At 43.8% G+C, this 20,298-nt stretch overlaps 4 protein-coding genes and 1 long non-coding RNA gene across 9 annotated transcripts in view; 3 read left to right on the top strand and 2 right to left on the bottom strand.

Moving 5' to 3' along the window:
- Positions 1 to 659: 659 nt before the first annotated feature.
- tcea1 (transcription elongation factor A (SII), 1) lies at positions 660 to 3,790 on the bottom strand. Of its 2 annotated transcripts, none has more exons than XM_085930846.1 (10): positions 3,550 to 3,790; positions 3,102 to 3,164; positions 2,836 to 2,941; positions 2,649 to 2,745; positions 2,426 to 2,574; positions 2,259 to 2,315; positions 2,010 to 2,164; positions 1,187 to 1,333; positions 1,037 to 1,108; positions 660 to 945 (listed from the first exon to the last, which is right to left on the bottom strand). In XM_085930846.1, exons 1-10 carry the CDS (start codon positions 3,622 to 3,624, stop codon positions 937 to 939), a joined length of 930 nt encoding a protein of 309 aa, XP_085786972.1. In that variant the 5' UTR covers positions 3,625 to 3,790; the 3' UTR covers positions 660 to 936. The 2 variants fall into 2 exon arrangements, with proteins under 2 accessions (XP_085786972.1, XP_085786973.1); XM_085930847.1 differs by having other exon boundaries at positions 2,426 to 2,571.
- A 1,617-nt stretch (positions 3,791 to 5,407) lies between these two features.
- On the top strand, positions 5,408 to 11,214 carry LOC147046250 (uncharacterized). The gene is made up of 3 exons (XM_085930292.1): positions 5,408 to 6,076; positions 6,270 to 6,429; positions 6,692 to 11,214. Exons 1-3 carry the CDS (start codon positions 5,408 to 5,410, stop codon positions 11,035 to 11,037), a joined length of 5,175 nt encoding a protein of 1,724 aa, XP_085786418.1. The 3' UTR covers positions 11,038 to 11,214.
- Positions 11,215 to 13,593: 2,379 nt separating this feature from the next.
- Positions 13,594 to 17,905, top strand: LOC147046249 (vimentin-like). The gene is made up of 9 exons (XM_085929717.1): positions 13,594 to 14,125; positions 14,716 to 14,776; positions 16,079 to 16,174; positions 16,313 to 16,477; positions 16,714 to 16,839; positions 16,910 to 17,130; positions 17,247 to 17,290; positions 17,351 to 17,436; positions 17,510 to 17,905. Exons 1-9 carry the CDS (start codon positions 13,629 to 13,631, stop codon positions 17,549 to 17,551), a joined length of 1,338 nt encoding a protein of 445 aa, XP_085785843.1. The 5' UTR covers positions 13,594 to 13,628; the 3' UTR covers positions 17,552 to 17,905.
- LOC147046248 (uncharacterized) lies at positions 17,418 to 19,167 on the bottom strand. Its single transcript, XR_015068166.1, has 3 exons — positions 18,932 to 19,167; positions 17,982 to 18,132; positions 17,418 to 17,562 (listed from the first exon to the last, which is right to left on the bottom strand). It is a non-coding gene; the product is annotated as an uncharacterized LOC147046248 (long non-coding RNA).
- Positions 18,568 to 20,298, top strand: part of pde1cb (phosphodiesterase 1C, calmodulin-dependent b) — a 40,153-nt gene continuing 38,422 nt past the window's right edge. For 3 of the 4 annotated variants that reach the window (XM_085929714.1, XM_085929713.1, XM_085929712.1), the window contains exon 1: positions 18,568 to 19,170. In XM_085929714.1, coding sequence (XP_085785840.1) covers positions 18,948 to 19,170 — 223 coding nt within the window. In that variant the 5' untranslated portion in view covers positions 18,568 to 18,947. The remainder of the gene's footprint in view (positions 19,171 to 20,298) is intronic. The other variant, XM_085929715.1, reaches the window with a different exon arrangement.

Here is a 20,298-nt window from a genome sequence, read left to right as displayed (position 1 = left end):
ACATTTTTAAAATAATTACAATAAAAAGAATAATGTGAATGTTTACAGTGTATGGTATTAGAGGTTTTGGTTTTATGCTACTCTCCAAGAACATGATGACTTGTGGGCATTTTGAGTGAGAAAAAAAATAAAGCACAATGATTTTAAAAGGCTCTGAAATGTTTCTTTTGCTAAAAATATGTTTGAAACAAATTAGAGTGCACAACTTGGTGCAGCTGATTCAGTCTTTTGGTGCTACTATGATGCCATGATTGAAATTGCCTCAGATACTGCTCACAACCAGGAGGGGTCATGTTTGCACAGTATCTGTGGCATCATCTTTTTACAGCGAGATAAGTATGACGACAGAATGACTGGCTCATATAATAACAAAAAATCTTAATCAAGTTTCTTGTATCTTCAGGCACCATTGTATTAACAATTACTTGAGAAAAATCCAGATTAGGTTTCAATTTCATGCGATGAACTGGAATCCGTCAAGATGATTGTTATCAACTTTTTTTTTTTTTTTTTAATCAAACGGATTACACTTTATTGGGTAATTAAATAAAACAATGTGGTGTTGTTGTGGAGGGGAAAGCATAACAAAACTGCCCACGGTGTTAAATCTACAAATATATAAAAAAAAAAAAAATTGCTGATAAAAGAACGAGTCAAGCTTGATTGCATACATCTAATTATTTGGAAACGACTATTAACAATATTAAAAGATTGCATTTGTCGGCGGTGGAGTCGGCAGAGAAAACAGGACTTACGATGACCTCGGGAAATTTTAGTCCAACTCAAAGCCACAAGGCATCCTTTACACAACGTCCGGTGTACAAACTATACACCAGATGATAAAAAAGAAACATAAAAAAAAAAAAGCTCCAAACTGCAGCCCGTCAACAGGATCTGGTCCAGGAATTTTGCTACTCAAGGAAGATGCCTGCACGCTCAACAGAACTACAACAAAGACAGAAAAAGTCCAATTACCTGATGTTTGTGGAAAAATGACTTCAAGGCACGTTAAGGGTGGTTAGTGAACAAAACAAACCTTCCATCTATTTCCGCACTCATTGCAGAAGACAAACGTGGTCATGGGCTCATCAGCGCTGCGAGTTTGAACCTGCGGCAGACACAAAAGTTGAATCGCGACCGGTTCAGGCACCAAAAACAGAATGAAAGCGAGCTGGGTCACATGTACCTGCGTGTAGGTGCAGCATTTGCCCTTGCACTTGCCGCAAGTGAACAGATCAGTCTGCGTGCCCCCCGTGGTGGCCATCTGGTGGTCTCTGACAGCCTCTTTGGTCAAGTTCTTCCGCATCTCTTTCAGCTCGTCACTGGCCATTTCCTGCTCAGAGGAGGAGAAATGACGTCAACGAAAAATACACTCATAAATCAAAGTTGGTTTCATGTTCTCCTTAACGACGCATATCAGTATTGACCCAAAATAAGAAAATTAACACCACCTATTTCCAACACAACCTCATTTTCATACAGTAATTTAAATATCTTTTTCATTTAATAATTTCTATTTACCTGATAAAAGATTGTACAATACATATTTTATCATGCACTGCAATTTCTACCTGTGACCAACCCTCAGATGTTATGTATTCATAATAATAATTAATTAACATAATCACCAATTACATTATTAATATGAAAACCTGATGTGGTAAAGAAAAACCAAGGCCAAAATTGGAAACAGTAGGGAAAAATTATTTAAAAATTTATTTGCATCTCTGATTTAAAAAAAAACGTGTAATATTACACATACAGTGTATCTGCCTTGAGATTCAAATTTAATTTGTTCACAACACAAAGTACTTGTATTTGAAATCAGCCGTCGCCATGGAGATGAACGGAAATGTACCGTTAAGTGGTTCCTGCCCCACGTCCAGTAAATAAGGAAAAATTGCAATCCCGCCACCGACTACGTTATTGAAAATCAGCGCTGCTGCCAAATATGCTAACCACTGATCTGAGAACATTTTGGATCCCGTTTTTCTGGTCAATGAACGCACCTCGGCGGTCATCTTGGCCATGCGCTCGGGGGTGACGCTCCCGCAGAGCACCGTCCTCCTCAAATTGGGATTTTTCACGTCCTTCAGGTTGGAGATTCGGCTGCGCACGCGGTTCTTGTACTTCATGTCCGTGTTTTTGAACTCTTGGAATATGCGTGAGGCCTGGGGGTCAAGGCAATAAGGCAACTGGATTTGCTCAAAATAAAACCAATAACCCAGGCCGGAGAGTCGTTTGACTGAGAAGGATATATTCCTCAATCTGCGCTCCGAGCTCATCGCAATCGGCACCGATGGCGATGTAGTCGTCTGCAAGGGGAGGGAGAACCTACTGCGTGAATAGAATCAAAAAAAGCCCAACCCCCAGCAACTAGTACCGCTGCAACTGCTACTAATGATAATACTGCTGATATCGATACCTCCAGTCTGTAAAGCGTTGGACAGCATCTCTCGACACTTAATGCGTATGGAGTCGCCGGTGCCGGGAGCACGAGGGAAAGTGTTGATGAGCGAGTTGCTGGAAACGTCTGCATGCTCGCTTTTGCCGCTGGAGTTACTGCTGGAGCTACTGATGGGAAGCAAGACGACAAACCTCAACACTCGAAAAGAACACGACTGGAGGGACGAACGGCAGTCGGTTACCTTTCTTCTTTGGCCTCCGGACTTCCCTGTGAGGGAGATACAGGGGCCGTATCTTTCCTTTTGTCATCCGAGGATTTGTCCCCACTCGCGGGCTCATCTGGAAATATCAAGATGGGAAGAAAAAGCAACAGGATAAGATGATTACAACTTCCTGATGGCTTGACAGTGTGGAAAGATTTTTACTTACCCAAAAGCTTCTTCCATGATTTGATCAAAGACTTGGCTAGGGATGTCACCTCTTCATCTGTGCTCTGCTTGCGGATGGCGTTGACAGACATTCCGATTCTGGTCGACTGGTGGTGGCAAAACGCACAAATAGTGAATAATGAAAAAAAAAGATACCTAGTTTGCTTCCTGGCGATATGAGTAATATGTCCCACAACTAAACTCATAATTCAAAGCACTAATAACTCAAATCACCTTATGGCACTGCTGTGTGGTTTTTCAACGTACCTGCAATAGTTCCAGGGTCATCGGTACGCTGCGTAGCTCCTTGAGCAGATCCAGAGCACCAGACTGTGGAGCATAATACCGCAGTTAAACACAAGACTTCTCTTATCAAGGAATTCACAAATACGATAAACACCCGAAGTCCCATTTGGTCGATATGTCACCCCGTTGGTGGAGTTCAGTGACGTTGTTGTTGCTAGCGGCTAACAGTTAGCTCAAGGCTAAGCTTTAAACCATAACAACAGCTACGTTAGCTCCCACCAAAGCGTCTTTTTGACTGACGTTGCACGTTTGTCGCTATGCAAACGGTCCAAACTATAACGAAAAAGTCGGTACAGAGAAGCATTATATTGAAAGAGGCACACTTTCGTTTCTCCGTATCTAACCGCTTCTATCAGTAGCCGTTTAGCCTGGCTGGCATTCATTCACATCACATTGCAGCGCCGCTCACCCCGTTTTTCTTCTGCGCCATTTTGTCCATTTTCTTGGCGATTCTAATGATCTCCTCTTCCTCCCGCTTGCCCATGGCGACCGGGGAGCCGAAAACGAAGCACACTGAGAAAGGGGGTGGAAAGAAAAAGAGGGGAAAAAAAGGTTATCCTCGATGGAGAGCACGCCACTCCGATGAAGGCAGCGGTGCTCGAGCTGCGAGGCGGCGGATCCCGGAGCCTCCACTGTGTAGCAGACCTGACTAATCGATGGGCGATAGACGCAGGGAAAGATAATCGAGACAGATAAGCAAACGACTCCGAAGTCCGAAACGACTCCGAAGTTCAAAACGACTTCATTTTCACGTATTCTCCTCTTGAAATGGATTGAAAAAGACAAAAAAAATGAGAAGAAAATTTGATGATCGTTTGGTATTTTGTTAAAATTAATTAATTTACTCAGCATTTATCACCCCGTCTATAGAGGGCGCCAAATCACCAGATGTGACTCAAGTCATAGTAACACATTTCTATAAATTGATTCGAGATTGATTGATTGCACAAAGGTTTTTTCAATGTATTTTTTATTTATTAGCTCCATTAAAAAACAACATATGTGTCAATGAAAACACAGTTAAAACAGAAGTAAAAAGAGGGAAGTATAAATACTTACAGGAAAATAATTACAAACCACATTCAAAGTTCCCTTTTATCCTCTCTATTCAAATAAATCACCAAAATCTCCTGAATGATTATCAACCTATTGTGCGGATCATTGTAGTAAGATTTTTATAGTTATATATAATACAATTTTAACAACAAAACAAAACAGATGAAAGAAATGCTTCGATATTGCTTATAAATATTGGTGACACAGTCATCACCTGCTTTCACTCCGTGCCCTAACTTTATTGTGACTCATGCTAGTGCGCAAAATCTCCCAGCTAATCCCTATTAGGCCCAAGAAATCTTCAATCTGATTACGCAGCCTACTTGTCAATAGTAACTGTTCAAGTCACCTATGTTGTCTCCTGTGCAAGAGAGTGAATTCTTTAAAACTATTGTTTGAGCTCGAATAACGTTCACATTGCAAAACTGTACATGTAACTTAACTACAGCATTTTGTGGCCAATGAAACTAGAAATGAGTTTTCTTTTTTTAATTGAGCTACATAATTGGATTCCTAAATATTCACACGCTTGCCAAAACAAGTATACTTGTCAGCCAATTTTATTTCCCACTCTATTTTCTTTGTGTGTGGCCTTATGTTAAAATGCTGAGAAAAGATTAAGCAAATTGGCTACAGTGCTGCCAGTCCTAAAATAGCCCTTGTACACAAGCACACACACACGACTGAGAGGCTTTCCCTCGCTCGGACAAGGACGAATACACACTCTTTTAAATTGGGCACAATGTGAGAAAATAGGTAAGACCCTTCAATTCATGTGCCTTTTTTCCCCCTGTAGTACCCCAGGTCCTCTTTTCTCCCATTTGACATTCAAATGGTCTTTTATTTTCTTTTGAGGCTTGTTGTGTTGGTCGATGTAGTGGAGGTCACTCTTTTGATATGTATTTGTTTTTTAGATCTTTAAGAAAGTTCCAGAAATGAAAATAGTTAGCTTGTCTTGCTTCACAGCCAATAAGTTCTAGGTCTCAATCTCGGCCGGGGTCCTTCATGGTGGAGCTGGCGTGTTCTACCAGTACTTGTGTGTATTTTCTGCAGGTATTCCAATACAGTAGATGACGATCGAAAATTGGGCAGAGGTTCTAAAAGATTGAATGCAACAATTTGCACAGGAATTTTAGGCAGTTCAAATTACTCTATCTGAGTGCATTTCAACCATAGTCCTCCACTTTGTGTTTTCTCCAAAGCCACTCAACATGAGCAACACACCCACTCAGGAGAACCCCGTCCAGGTATGTTCTCCAGCCAGCGGGCCTACACAACCCTCCCGATCGATCCAGCCGATGTCCGACCCTTCAGTGCCAAAACGATTGTGCTTCTACAAAAGCGGCGATCATACGTTCGGCGGGCACCGCTTGGTCATCAACGCCCGCACCTTCAAGACCTTTGACGCCCTGCTGGATGCCCTTTCCAAAAAAGTGCCTCTGCCTTTCGGCGTGCGAACTATCACAACACCCCGAGGGACCCACCAGGTGAAAGGGTTGGACGATTTACAGGACGGCGGGTCCTACCTGTGCTCCGATCAGAAGCGAGTAAAGCCGGTCAACTTGGAGGAGGTCAACCGGCGACAGGTGCCCTGGAACATGGCCAGAGGCTTCACCGCGGGCCGGCGGAAACGCCAGGGACTCCAGTTTGGCTCCTTGGGGAGGGGTGACGATAATAACGCCAGGCCGGCTAAAGTTCCGGACCGAGTGGCTGTCAGGACGCCGAGGAGGCTGGTGGTCATCAAGAACAAGGATCCCGACGTGAAACGCACAATTGTGCTGCAGAAAAGGACAGCGCCCACCTTTGACGCTTTACTGGACTACCTCTCGCAGATTCTGCAATTTCCAGTGCTCAAACTCTACTCTATCGACGGAAGAAGAGTGAGTACTTGATTCGTTTAGATGTTGGTGAATTCCAGGGCTCATATTTTGACGCATTTGGGAATTCCGACAAATGAACAGGAAGCAGCTATCCTTATCCTAGATCTGTGATTCCTGAACAATCCATTTCCCCAAACCCCCCCAAAATAACTGTCGGTGTTGGTGTCGTCAAACATCTTTCCGTTACTTGCAGATCGGAGGGCTTGCTGCTCTAATCTTGTGCTCTGGATTCCTCGTGGCAGCAGGCAATGAACCCTTTAGGCTCAGCAATCACGGTTTCCAAAGGACAAGCCAGACAGTCCAGGCAATGTTCATGGAAACGGGGCAACCGTCCATGCAGCGGCATCAAGCTCGTAAGTGTTCGGTCGGTCATCTTGGTCCTAAAAAAAGAGTTTAATAGCTGAAACTAAGGTCAGAGCATTGTTACGCAATCACGGGTGTCCTCAAAGATAAGTCTGACTGGATGTCTTGCTGTTGCCACAGGTTAATCTCATTCTCAACAAAACCTTGCGCTTCACATTTGTAGAGAAGACATGTTAAATAACACAATATGTATCTTTGTCCCAATCATTAAAAACAGCCTTAATAGTAATCATAACATTTCTGTCCCTAAAGACAGCCAAAGATCCAGTGGAAGATCCTCCAGGAATTTTTCTCTGTCATCCGAGCAGTATATCATCAAGCAGATCAACAAATCTCGGAAGGGAAGTGCGAACAGTCACGCTGAATGGCCAGAAGTGGACCCGCCGTGTTTGAAGACGTGCGGATCCACGACAGTGGCTCACCAGCACAACGCTTGCATCTTACCTCAGGACGACGACATTGAGAAATCCTTCCGGGTGAACCAAGACGGCAGCATGACCGTCGAGATGAAAGTGCGTCTTACCATCAAGGAGGAGGAGATCCTTCACTGGAGTACCACAGTTAGCCGCTCCAGCCTTAGGGGAAGAAATATTTGTGGCTCAGTCACCGAGACAAGCAACATCTCACCTGACTCAAACTTCTACGTTGCCAAAGGACCCTCTGATTTATGTGAAGATGAGGCAAAAGAGGAAAACCAGCCTCCAACAACTGCAGAGGAGGTTGGATTTAAAAATGTAGGGGAATCAAAAAAAAGGTTCAGACGCGCCCCAACTCCTGGCCCTCATCGTGTCATGAGGGAAGAGTCTTTTGAGAGTGTGAAGATGCTGACAGAGTCCGGCCATTATTCATATTTGGAGAGGATGACTGAAGGAGACAAAATGGAGGGATACTGTAGGATCAGACATAGCAGCAGTAGCAAACCCCTCACAAAGCCTCGGGAAACTTTTCTGGAAGGCAACAACACCTCATTCCTGAAATCCACAGGAGTCGCCGAAGTACTCAAGATAGAAAATGATGGGCAAGAAGTTCGAGAGACTGTGATGCGTATTTATGAGAGTCAGGGTTGCTACAATAATTACCTTCCAAATATTGATACCCCTTTGCATCGTTCCCCTCCAGTGCCACAAAGCCACCAGTCCACAGCCTCAGGGATTTGTTCATCCAGCACTGACATCGACTTTAGCTTACAGCATCCTACTGCTGACTCAATCCAAAGACAGAAAGAGGAGATGTTGTCATTGTCGTCGGAGCCAATGTTTCCAACACTCCAGGTGACAAACAGACCGTCTTCAGTGTCAAAGAATGAAGCCAAAATTGAGAAAAAGACTGAGACAAAAAAGAGCTCCAAGTTAAGATTCATGGAGAAAAATCGTAAACAATCATTAGCGGATAACCACGGTGGCAACGCTAACGCTGGAAAAAAGAGCTTCGGTACCACGGAAAAAGTTAAAAGTGGACTAAGCCCAAAGCTAGTTGAAAAATCATACACAAACATTCCAGGTACCCGTGGAAGGGACTCCAAAACATTAGTTAGAACCTCAACCAAGGACAAAAACATGAATAAAGCAGCTGCTAAGTATAATGGCCACAATGTTGATACCCCATCTGTCAGGCCTCCTATGAAGAAGAATGTATCAGATCTTTTAAAACTCCAAAAGTTGTCAAGAAAAAAGACAAGCGGCAAGTCCATACCCACGACTGACAACCGGCTGTTATCCTCACGTTTGGATCAACAAAGCGTTTCAAAGATTTCTCTCAACCGGTCCCCTTCTGAAATCCAACAATATGTTGAGAACTGGTTGGAGGAGGTCATATCAAACCCAGTGGTGTACATGGTAACCTCAGATGTTCCAGAACTGCCCAAAAAGGTTTTATTTCAGATTGGTTGTGATTCAGAAACTGAGCAAGACAGCGACTTAAAACAATGCAGTGATAATTCCTGCATTCATGTTAACACAAATGATAAGAACGATGGCTCATCATGGGCTGGAGAGATGGAAGATGAACTTGAACAGGAAAAAGAGCCAACAGTATCATTGATAGCAGAGGAGCACCAAGTTGATGAAGGAAATATAAAGGATGCAGAAGACCACATGGAGGAATCAAAAGAGGCAATGGATGAAGGTGAGATGGAACGGAAAGGTAGTGAGGACTATGTAGAGGAGGAGGCAGTATTTAAAGATGATGAAGATGAGGAAAAGATGCAAGCAGAAGGAACAGAGGTCTTAGATGAGGACCACAACGAAAAGCTCATAGACATACTTGAACCTATTATGGATCAGAAGAAAGTACAATGTGATCTGGTCAAACAAACAGAGAAGTTGGAAGAGGATAAGAGCGATAGTCAAGAAACTTTTCCAGCGGAGGAATTTGTACCACCAGTTGACATGGAAAAAAAAGACAGATTAGGATGTTCCTTAGAACCAAACCCATTTGTAGAAGAGATCTTAAGTGAGGACCAAAACAATGCGACTCATAATAATATGGACACAGCTGAACCTACTACAGATGAGGAAGAAGATGAAATACAACAGATGGAGGTGATGAAAATGGATATGGAGGATGCACAAGTAAAAACTTCAGAAGAAGAATCTTCAGACAAAGTGGAAAAGCCAAGTTGTACAACAAGGGGAGCAGAAAGTGGAGATGACTTGGGATGTTGGCAAGAACCAAACCCAGAGGTCGAAGGTAAAGCAAGTCTCCCTGAGATTGATGACAAAGAAGAAGGAAGCAATGATGCTGCAGACAGACCTGAATCTACTTCAGATGAGGGAAACGTAGATCTACAGAAGCAGGAGGAGAATGAGAAGGATAGTCAAGAAAGCAGTCCAGAGGAAACATTTATGGACCAAGTAGACATGCCTGGCCAGACACCCACTGAAGCAGAGAGTGAAGACAACCTGGAATGTTCCCAAAAAACAAGTACAGAGATAGAGGCAAGTTCCCTTGGCGAGGGAATTGAAGAAATTGAAGAAGTCGACAGGAAGGGGGGTGATACTGAAGATGAAAAGGACAATGATGAAATTGAAAGTGTTGTTACCAATCCAGAACCTACTCTAGAAAAGAAACAAGAAATTGAGCAGACAGTTAAGCTGGAGGAGATTGAAGAGGACAATTTTCCAAAGGAAGAATCTGAAGAAGTGAAGTCAAGAGGGACACCAACTGAACAAGCGAGTGAAGATGACTTTAAATGTCTTCAAGAACCAAACCCAGAAGTACAGGTTTCGGACGAGGAAGAAGAACATCTAACAGAACAGACAGAGAAACTAGATGAGGCCATATGTCCTGAGGAAGAATCCGGAGAGGAAGTGGAGAAGACAAATTGCATGCCGACAGAAGCAGATATTCAGGATGATAGCGTTGAGGACCTGAATGCAAAATATACCCAAGAAGCACATTCTGAGGTAACCAGTGAGACCTTTTGTACAAGCCCACAGATGGAAAAAGATCATTCAAACAAGGAACATGGCACTGAATCATCACTGGAGCATGAGCGCTTTGAGGAGAACACAGTTCTTGAAAATGAGTCAGGGATCTTTCCTCAGGACCAAAGCAACAATCTCAGCCATCCGGTGGAGATATCCCAAGAACTCCTGGACTTTGTTAACTCTGCCCTGCAGTCCTCCTCACTCGTATTTATGTACGACAATCACGGCAACATTAGAATCGAGCAGGATCGTACTCAAATCGGAGAAATGAAGAAAACACTCAACCCAGCGAGCCAAAGAGTTTGCAGCTATGGTTCCAAATGCCTCCAGAGTCCGATCACCTCAGATTTATCAGACTACAGACCAGAAAGTGTGGAAAGCGGTGGATATCAAAGCCAAGAATCTATAGCCATCACTTCGGAGAGTAACGAAAATGAAGACTCGATTGAAAGAGCTAATCTAGAGTTGACTAACTCCAAAATATCCACAAGTCATTCCGACGGTGGGAATTCCTTTTCAGGTGACTCCCTTACAAAAGACTCAAGGGCGATTTTGTCTTGTCTCAAAAAGGCCGACAACGACCCAGCCCCTACGAATCCGGAAGCCAGCAACGGGGTCTTGATTGACCAAGGTCGATGGTTGCTCAAGGAAAATCACCTGATCAGAAATTCGCCACCTGTCTCTGAGGGCATGTACAGAGATTTGGACAGCACCTCCCAAGACACGGGGAACTCTAGTGAAGAGTCGCAGAGCCACAAAATAAACCAGACCGCCCTCCTCGAAACTATATCCTCCTCTGAACTGGAAGAACTTGCCAAACCTCAACCCCCACGATGCAACTATTTCACCATGCCGCACGGAAGCGACTCAGACCCATTCCTGTACAACGATAGCGACCAAAGCCAGAGCAAGGAAACAAACTGGGCGAAAGGGAGGAGCTTCAGGGTGGCGCCGGTGGTTGACACCTCCAAATCGTGGGCCAACAAGAATGGCAGCCTTTCATCTTTTGCATCGGTGGAGTTTAAAATAGCAGATAGAAAAGTGTATCCCGAAGGAGGTGAGTCCTCGACAGGGGTAGAAGCACGAGGGAACTCCAGCGGTAGGCACCAATCGCAAGACTCCACAGATGCAATGAATTTGAGGTGCGGACAGTATTGCCAAATTCTATAACTGGTCACACATCCTTTTTTTTGGGGACATTTTAAAATTCATCTCAAGAATAGAAAAATGTTCTTTCTTGAATGATTTCATCACAAAACAAGAACCACTTGGAAATGACCTCACATTTTATGTTCTTTCAATTGACTTTCTGCCAATACAGGATCTTTTATAGGCTGCTAATTTTAATTGTACTGTACTGCCTTTTTCTCCATTGCACATTATAGTGAACAGTGGTTTATCAGAAAAATTGAAAACAAACTGTGAAAGGAATAAATTGTGACAAAATTCTGTACATGATTCAAGAAATATTTTTTTTTATTTGTACCGACTGATATATTATTTCTTATATTGGAATAAAAGACGAGTATTGATTTCATGATGACTTGCTTGTGCCGGCAGCAACTCGAAGGACTTTATGACTTTCACATGGCTAATAGCTGCAGAACATGAGGCATGCGTCTGTTTTTATGGATAGTGATGATGATGATTGCTTTAGAAAAATGTAAAAACATGAAGTGCATCTAAAAAAAAAAGTGCCTTCACACTTAACCGAAAGGCATGTTGGGGATGTCAGCTGTTGTTGTCACCATCTCGAGGGGGGCCGATGCTCCCTGATCCTGTCCGACACATGCAATTGACGTTTGACGTGAGCACCAATTGAGAGAGGGTTAACCCGTTTGGTTCTAATGCTAATGCTAAAGTTGAGAAATTAGTCCACCCAGAGTGAGAGTACGAAGCTCCACCTCCATCACACACGTATGGGTGAGAGAGTTTGGGGGGGGGGGTTCATTATAAAGTGACCATTTTGGATTCCTTCCAAGGTTTTAGTTTGTCACTATGGTGATTTACTGAAAAGCCCTCATTCATCTATTGTTGTTATGGCCCAAAAAAGTAGACCAAAGAAGCTCAAAATGAATACCGTTTTTTATTCCAACATGGGTGAAAAAAAAACCTTCCTGTATAAGATAAAAAAAAAGGAATTCCGTGCCGTAATTGTCCGTACATGACAAAAGCGACCGTGTTGAGCTCTTGAATTGACATCCTTTTATATCCTTACATTTAGACTTCCTCTCATTTTAAAAGTGCTCAGGGCAAGCTCCTTCTTTCTAATTTTAAACAATGTTGGGGGTGATCGCTATGACGACCGTGCACATGGGTGGGTGCTGATTTACCATCATGGGAGATGCAACAAAGAGCAGGCTTTTTGCAGGCCCCTCGAGGATTGTGGTTTTTGAAGTCACATGGCGGAGGAGAAGTAAAAAGTGAAATTTCATGCAGATTTGAGGTGTGACAGAACAGAACGGGACAGGACCAGATCAAGTCAAGTCAAGGTCAAAGTCTGCTTTATTGTCAATTTCAAGCCAAGACACACAAAGAGATGGAAATTCCGTTTCCAACTGTCCCACGGTGGTATTGGACAGGACAACTAGTACTAGAAATCCAAATGCTAACACAAATGGAACAGATTGTCCATTGGGCGATGATTGAACAGTCCACAAAAACAAGCTCCTTGGCAGAGGTGAACCCGTGATACATTCCCGCGCGGAATGAAAACTATTTGGCCCAAACGGTGACAACGGCAAACACCGGTGGGGGCCCGACAAACAATACTTAGCGCCGACTGTCTGCATTCTGCTCGCTGACAAGTCAGCAATACACAATCCCTGCTTGGCTGCTTCATAAAGAGGCCTGGGAGCAGGAATTTTTTTTTTACCCCTCCACCCCCCCCCCTCCTCGCTTACTCCCAGCCTCCAAGTGAGTTGATCATGTGAATGTTCATTGTCACTTTCAGCAAAGGGGTGCCACTGTTTACTCACATTGAGGCCTCTGGGCACAAATTTTGGATTCTGTGTTATTTTGAACAACTTTTGCTACATCCACTCAAACTATTTTGTTAGTCTTTAGATTTAAAAGATTAGTGGTTCTTAATTGTTGTCACCCTGTGACTCACTATTTCCAATTGTTGCAAAGTCGTGACCCACTTTTATAGAAGACCAACAATAAACACTGCTTAAAAAAAAGTGTCTGAAAATGCAAACTCGTTGATATGACTGTAAACTGTAATTAATCAGTGAGACTGTTTTCAAGCTTTGGTGCTGCTGTTTTGGTTAGCAACAGATTTGGAAATGGACTCAGGGGAGAAATTGGAAAGCATCTGTGTAAAGAATAGCAACCAATACGGTTGATGATCAGATTCTGCACGCCAAGCTCGCATCTAAACCAGCATCTGTCATTCACAATGATTCTAAGCTGCTTGTGTAACCCTCGTCACCTTATTTCTTCCTTTGCACAAATAAAAAAAAGCAAATCTGGGTTATTGAATCCAGTGCGTTGCTGTACCTAATGTTCTGTCCAACGAGTATCAAGCAATGGTCGAGAGAAACACGCCTAGCCACGTTCTTGTTGATGTTGGACCTAAAATGTGATTGGACGCATCAACTGCCGCTCCATCCGCGTCGCTCATTTGCATAAGGAGGAGAGTATAAATGCGCACGCGCGACTTGGGTGATGCTGTCGGGACTTGCACGCAGCTTATACCCCGGGGGACCAGCAGCATGTCTTCTTTCAGAGCAGCACCTCCTCAATCCTCCTACAAGAAGATGTTCGGCGGAGATAGAACCGTGAGAAGCAGCTACTCCAGCCGCCAGTATTCCGCTCCCATGCGCACCAACCGGGTGTTGTCATATGGAGCACCCGGGGGCTCCGGCGGTATGGTTTACGCCACCAAGACGCAGCGTCTGCGCAGCAGCAGCGCGGCCATGCCCAGGTTGGCCTCGGAGCAACTGGATTTCTCGCTGTCCGACGCCATCAACACCGAGTTTCTCGCCAACCGCACCAGCGAGAAGGTGCAGATGCAGTCGCTCAATGACCGCTTCGCCAGCTACATCGAGAAGGTGCGCTTTCTGGAGCAGCAGAATAAGATCTTGCTCGCCGAGCTGGAGCAGCTCCGCGGCAAAGGCACATCGCGAGTCGGTGACCTGTACGAGGACCAGATGCGGGAGCTGAGGCGCCAGGTGGACCAGCTGAGCAACGAGAAGGCTCGGGTGGAAGTGCATCGGGATAACTTGGCCGACGACATTGGGAGACTCAGGGACAAGTAGGCTAACTCACACGGTCACTTCATTAGATACACCTCACCCTGTATTGAAACTTTTTACACTTAAAAAAAACACGCAGGCTCCCAAAGTAGGATGTTGGCATGTTCTTCTTGTGCTTTTTCCTCCAAGTTCCAAAATGCTAAATTGATGGTTAATTTAAGACTAAATTATGCTTAGGTGTCAATGTGAGTGCCCTGGAATTGTACACCAATAAATATTTGGATGAATAAATACAAATTTATGTCCGATAAACACTGAACTGTACATTATCGTAAGATACTGGATTTAAGAAAAAAAACACTGTCACATGCCTGAATGTTTGCAAACAATATCTTGCCAAAAATGTATTATTAGTACTTTAGCGGTGTCAACATGACGCCCCAAAACTCTACAGCATCTGCTAGAAAGTTAGAAAAAAAAACAAGAGTCCGAGCAACTGGATATTTTTTTCCACGTTTGTTTGCTCCTGAGGCCCAAAATATATTTCAACAAAACTTTGTGAGACGGCGTTTGATTTTGCAGGTGTACCTAATGAAAGAGACTTGGACATGTTCCAGTTCCTTGCCTAATGTATCGTCTCTCATGCCAGGTTCCAGGATGAGATCTCCCTGAGGGAAGAGGCCGAGGCAAACATGCAGGGCTTCCGTCAGGTAAACGTAGAAACCGAACCATTACACGACACGTGATTTCAAAGTGATGCGGATCTACTAAACGGACTCGAGTCTCTATGCGTGTCTCCTTTCTCCCTGGCTAGACAGGAATGTGCCCCTGTGGTGGCACAACAGCGGATTGTAGCCATGATCCCAAAAAGCCGGAGAGCAGGGTTCGCTAGGACGAGACACGGTTGGATGCTTGGTTGCTTGGCTGGGACTGTTATGTTCAATCAGGCCTGCAAGGAGAGACGATCTTTTTAAGTCTGACTGGTCACGCTGAATGAGCCGGTCTGGGGCAACAACAGTGTGGGCCCAATGTGGTTATCAGAGCGAGAGGGCAAGCCACCGTGAGATCTGTCCGCCTGGCAATGCCAGTCATTACATGTAAGGGATTAATGTCAAGCCATTGACGATGAGTCATGAAACTCACAGCTGCAATACAGACACGTCTCTAGTGATAAGAGGGTGTGCACACTTATGCAACTATATCTATTTTTTACTTCCCTTCAAAGCATTTTCTTTGTTGAGTTGAGTCATGAAACTAATAGCTGCAATACAGGCACATCTCCAGTGATAAGAGGGTGTGCACACTTATGCAACTATATATATTTTTTTACTTCCCTTTAAAAAAACATTTCATTTGAGTTGTACAGGTTGTAAGAAGAAGTTTGAAAATGATTTTGGTGGAGTTGATCCATATAAATAAAAAAACGCTGGCAAACATCTGCAGTGGCTGCTTGCGTGGGCAGCCCATATACGAAGTTGTATAAGAATGGCAGGAAGGAACTCGGTATGACATGCCAACAATGAGGCATTGGCCGCCTGCACGTTGGCCCACTCAGTCAGGCAGACAGTCACCCTCCCAGCCCCCGGCCCATTTGGGATACCCGGGCTGAATAGTGCGCTTTGTTTGTGGTATTAGCGGCGGGCAAAGCCGCTCCATTTGCTGATACCTCATTTGACCACCTGCCAATGTTGGAAGGACAAAGCTTTGCAGTGTGGCGTCACCAAAACTCTGAAACAAACACTAATTTATAATGGACATGTTTTTATTCTCAGGTGAGACACGCAAGGCTGCTAAATTAAGCTATCACAGGTTTGCCCGAATAAACAAACAAGTGTGATTAAGGTCACCACAATTTTTGGCGATACTAACGTAGAGGAAGCTGAAAAGCATCCAGTGTGGTATCCACAAGAGGTTTTTTTTTTTTTCACCAGTGTCAGCAAAGATGCAATTTATAATTCATGTCACCTTCAAAAGTCCGCTTACTAAGTTAGCTTGTGGGCGTCATGGTGCAGGATGTGGACAACGCTGCCCTCGCCAGACTGGACCTAGAGAGGAAGGTGGAATCCCTCCAGGAGGAAATTGACTTCCTCAAGAAGCTACATGATGAGGTAAGCCTCTTTTTTGGGTGACTACTGAGGAAATGATGCCCACGTACTATAAAAAGATCTATTATGTATCTGCTGAGGGGTCAAATCAAGACAAGAATTGAACTTTGAATGAGGACATCACTGGCTTTTTTGTGACAGGAAATATTGGAGCTGCAGAACCAGATCCACATGCAGCAGCATGTGCAGGTGGACATGGACGTGGCCAAGCCGGACCTGACGGCCGCTCTGAGGGACGTCCGCCTGCAGTATGAGAACCTGGCTTCCAAAAACATCCAGGAGTCTGAGGAGTGGTACAAATCCAAGGTTTGGATTGAGCTAGAATATGTTTATGCCCAAAAATCACCCTCCTCCATATTTTCGTTTGAACTTTGTTGACATTTAAACATTTCTGTTAATGTTATGCTTCTGGTGGTATCAATAATGGACAGAAATGATAGTTTACTGCCCCCTGTAGGAGAACGAGAGTACTGCAGTTTAAACTAAACTCACGCTCACAAAGACCAAAAGCACGTTTCTGGAAAGAAATTTCATGATTTCAGTTCGCTGACCTCACTGAAGCGGCCGCTCGCAACAATGAAGCTCTGAGGCATGCCAAGCAGGAGGCCAACGACTACAGACGCCAGGTTCAAGCTGTCACCTGTGAGGCTGATGCTCTCAAGGGGACCGTGAGTAGCCTTCAATTGTTGACCATCAAGCTTGCGACGGAAGCTGCAACGCTTACCGGTTCCTCCCCAGAACGAGTCGCTGGAGCGGCAGATGCGAGAGATGGAGGACAATTTCTCAGCCGAGACGGCGGGCTATCAAGAGACGGTGGCTCGCCTGGAGGATGATATTCATAACATGAAGGATGAGATGGCTCGCCACCTGCGGGAGTACCAGGACCTGCTCAACGTCAAGATGGCTCTGGACATCGAGATCGCCACCTACAGGAAGCTGCTGGAAGGAGAGGAAAGCAGGTAACCATGTTGAATTTACACCATTTTGTGTTTTTTTTTCCTTCCCCCTTTTATATCTGATGTTATTTAATATTTGTGTATTTTTGGCCAATAATTGAGTATTTTCTTATTTTCAGAATCTCCACCCCAATGCCGAACTTCTCCTCTCTCAACCTGAGAGGTAAGTTGACACATTTTTACATCCTTAACACGACTTTGATTGATATTGCGATTTTCACAGAAACCATGATCGACTACAAACCTCAAGTGGAAACCTCAACCACCAAGAAGGTTCTCATCAAGACCATCGAGACCAGAGACGGTCAGGTACGAGACGCGTCTCATTCCTAATGATTTTTAAATGAAGCTTTACATTGATTCTCATGCGTCCTCCGTGAAGGTGATCAACGAGTCGACCCAGAACCACGATGACATGGAGTAATGAGGCCCTGGCTGAAAACAAAACGCACAAACAAGAAGATGTTCACTGGCTCTGCACTCATAGCTCTTAAAAGTGCCTTTTATGTATATGTCATGATTTGGTAAGCTAGTTAGTTTGAAACGATGTTTTTAGCTTCCATTTCTGTTCTTTTTTTTTGTCTCGGACACAATAAAAAAACAACATTGCTACTGTACACACATAATCACACAAAACATCTCAGTTTTAGTCAACCTTTTGATAGATTCAGTATGCACACAATCAAATGCTAAACACGCCACCGTTGCCTCGTATTCAGCAATAAACGAATGAGACTGTCAGTGACGTGTGATCCTTTTGTGGCGCACTTTCATTGTCAAATGCTAATAATAAATGAACTAGTCATTAAACGCCCTTACGTGTTACTAAGCAAGTGTTCCTAATGGACTCCTACCTCATTAACACCTGTATTTTCCCCACAGTGTCATGTCACGTTAAATAACTTCATGATGACGACTGCACAAGAGGCGTGAAATCCCGCTGGAAAGCGAGAAATAGGATTACTGCGCTTCTATCGTTTTGGCTGTCTTGCTGTATTACACCACCTAAAAGCAGCAAAAGATTAGATGAATGCACTTTTTGGCGACCCTGCTTGCACCACAAAAAAACACTGGTATCTCACTGAATCCCATTGAAATGAATGGGAATGCCATGCAGGAAATGCCTCCCATAAACACTGATGAACATTCAATATAGATATCAATTAATTGGAAAACCCAATTGGCATGCTTACGTCACAAGATTTGAACCCTTCTTATAGCTACAATATATTTTTTTTAAACCATAACTTATATTATGCGTTTTTGTTGTCATAAATCCAAATATTTTGCTATTATCCCCTCTGTCCACGTGACTACAAATGTTCCAATATATATATATATATATATATATATATATATATATATATATATATATATATATATATATATATATATATGACTAACCAAGTCTCGCGATATTAACCGAAACCAACACTTGGGTTAATCAATAGACGTCACCCCCACCTGTGCGCAAATTAAGTCGTGTTTCATATTTATGATCTTTATGTAAATAATGACGCTTAGCGCTTGATGAAAATGGTTCGTTTCCGGAGCGGGTTGCCCTCTCGAGAGCGGGGTTCGTTGACGGGGCAACTTTCTCCTCGAGTGACGCGTCTGGAGGCGGAAAGGCACACCGAGGGAGACGCCGGTGACATGACCCGACTGAACTCTGTCGTGGCTTGATTGAAATCACGCTTCGTCTCCATCAGAAGCAACATTTCACGGTTGGCGAGTTGAAATCAAATCTCAGGTGAGGACCTGGACCCCGAGTATTTTAGATAAAAATTGGGCATCCCTCGCTCACCTCCGCCCTCCTCACGATGGGCTCTGTGACTTCCGCCCTGACGAGGACACGCCACGCACTGGTCAAAGTGGGCTCGGAACCGGAGAGTCACGATCCGGAGAGGAGCCACTCGGCGCCCGAGTCGGCTCGGAAGAGGAGTCACAAGCCGCCCAGCCAAGTCGCTCGACAGACTTCCCGGAGCCGGGAGGACTCCAACGGAGCCAAGAAGGCAGCCGAATTTCAACCGAACAAACTGTGCGGTGAGTACTTGGAACGAAGCTCACCTGTTGCCTTCAAAAGTTCGCCTCCGTCGTTCTTGAACAAACTTTCTTCAAGTGCAAACCATACAACATATTTAATTATCGCCCTAATATTTATATAAGCTATAATTAAGTGACCCGTAATTAAATAACCAGCCAACTATTTCATTAAATGTGACATTTAGAAGTCAAATTGATTATTTTATTTTTAACGTTATATTTTGATTAAAGGAATTGGGTAAGCAATATCAATAATGAAAAATGTTAATTGTCCAGTCGTGCCTTGAGTTGAATTTGTTCTGCGACCACATTGATGAGGATTTTTCAATTCATAAAAGATTTTTGTAAATCTGTGACCGAGCCCCACACTTAATGATAGAAAATTAGGAATTCAACATTTTTAGTTCTAATGTGTGTGGTGTGCTCGGATAGTTTTGCACACATTAAGATTCTGTTCTACCCTTGATTTTGAAATCTCATGTGATGCAGATGTGTGCAAATGTTACCCAAGTAGTGGCGTAAAAAGCTTGCTCGATGCACGGGCCCAATGTCATCATCATCTTTTTGTTTGGAGAGACAACATAAGTGATTTAAAAGGGTTGACATTTTCTCTGTCTTCCAAGGTAGAATAATGCTCAAGTATGAAGCAGCACTTGTGTTTTTGTTGTATACTCATCAGCTGAAGGTCACGCAAGAGGTTCATCTTTGAGTAAAAGCATCACAATTACAGAGTGCCAAAACTGGTATCATGGAAACAGGAAAAGGTGCCTCAGAGGAGACAAGCCCAAGGGCTCAGCTCCTTTGCACTCCAACTGTCACTTGGCAAAAACAACAACTAAAAAAATAAATAAAATACATATTTTCCCCCCAAAAAATTTTTTAGAAGATAACACAAATTTTGCAGGGACATCTAGTTCCTACCGAATACAGTCTGTTGTGTTATTTCCTGTGTCTGGCTGGTTGCATGCTTGCATCTGTAGATAAGAGCAAGTGGTCACATCAGAGGTAGGGTTTTGCATATTCTCCTTGAAAGTAGCTATTCACCGAATGAACACCACATGGCTTTGAAGGCCAAGCTTTCAGCATATCTCCACTAGTCCTCACTACAGGTGTCCTTGAGACGGAAAT

This window comes from Syngnathus leptorhynchus, chromosome 14, assembly GCF_054491065.1.
Source record: "Syngnathus leptorhynchus isolate UIUO chromosome 14, UIUO_Slep, whole genome shotgun sequence".
Lineage (NCBI taxonomy): Eukaryota > Metazoa > Chordata > Actinopteri > Syngnathiformes > Syngnathidae > Syngnathus > Syngnathus leptorhynchus.
The sequence above is the reverse complement of the archived record's forward strand: the minus strand, read 5'-3'. Positions and strand labels throughout refer to the sequence as shown.

Coding starts and splice junctions, on each gene's coding strand:
- tcea1 (XM_085930846.1), bottom strand. CDS start 3,624: ATGGGCAAGCGGGAGGAAGAGGAGATCATTAGAATCGCCAAGAAAATG. Junction 1,334..2,009: donor TGGCCAAGATGACCGCCGAG/GTGCGTTCATTG, acceptor TCCTCTGAGCAG/GAAATGGCCAGTGACGAGCT. Junction 1,109..1,186: donor AATGCTGCACCTACACGCAG/GTACATGTGACC, acceptor TGTCTGCCGCAG/GTTCAAACTCGCAGCGCTGA.
- LOC147046250 (XM_085930292.1), top strand. CDS start 5,408: ATGAGCAACACACCCACTCAGGAGAACCCCGTCCAGGTATGTTCTCCA. Junction 6,077..6,269: donor ACTCTATCGACGGAAGAAGA/GTGAGTACTTGA, acceptor CGTTACTTGCAG/ATCGGAGGGCTTGCTGCTCT. Junction 6,430..6,691: donor CATGCAGCGGCATCAAGCTC/GTAAGTGTTCGG, acceptor CTGTCCCTAAAG/ACAGCCAAAGATCCAGTGGA.
- LOC147046249 (XM_085929717.1), top strand. CDS start 13,629: ATGTTCGGCGGAGATAGAACCGTGAGAAGCAGCTACTCCAGCCGCCAG. Junction 14,777..16,078: donor ACATGCAGGGCTTCCGTCAG/GTAAACGTAGAA, acceptor GTCATGGTGCAG/GATGTGGACAACGCTGCCCT. Junction 16,175..16,312: donor TCAAGAAGCTACATGATGAG/GTAAGCCTCTTT, acceptor TTTTTGTGACAG/GAAATATTGGAGCTGCAGAA.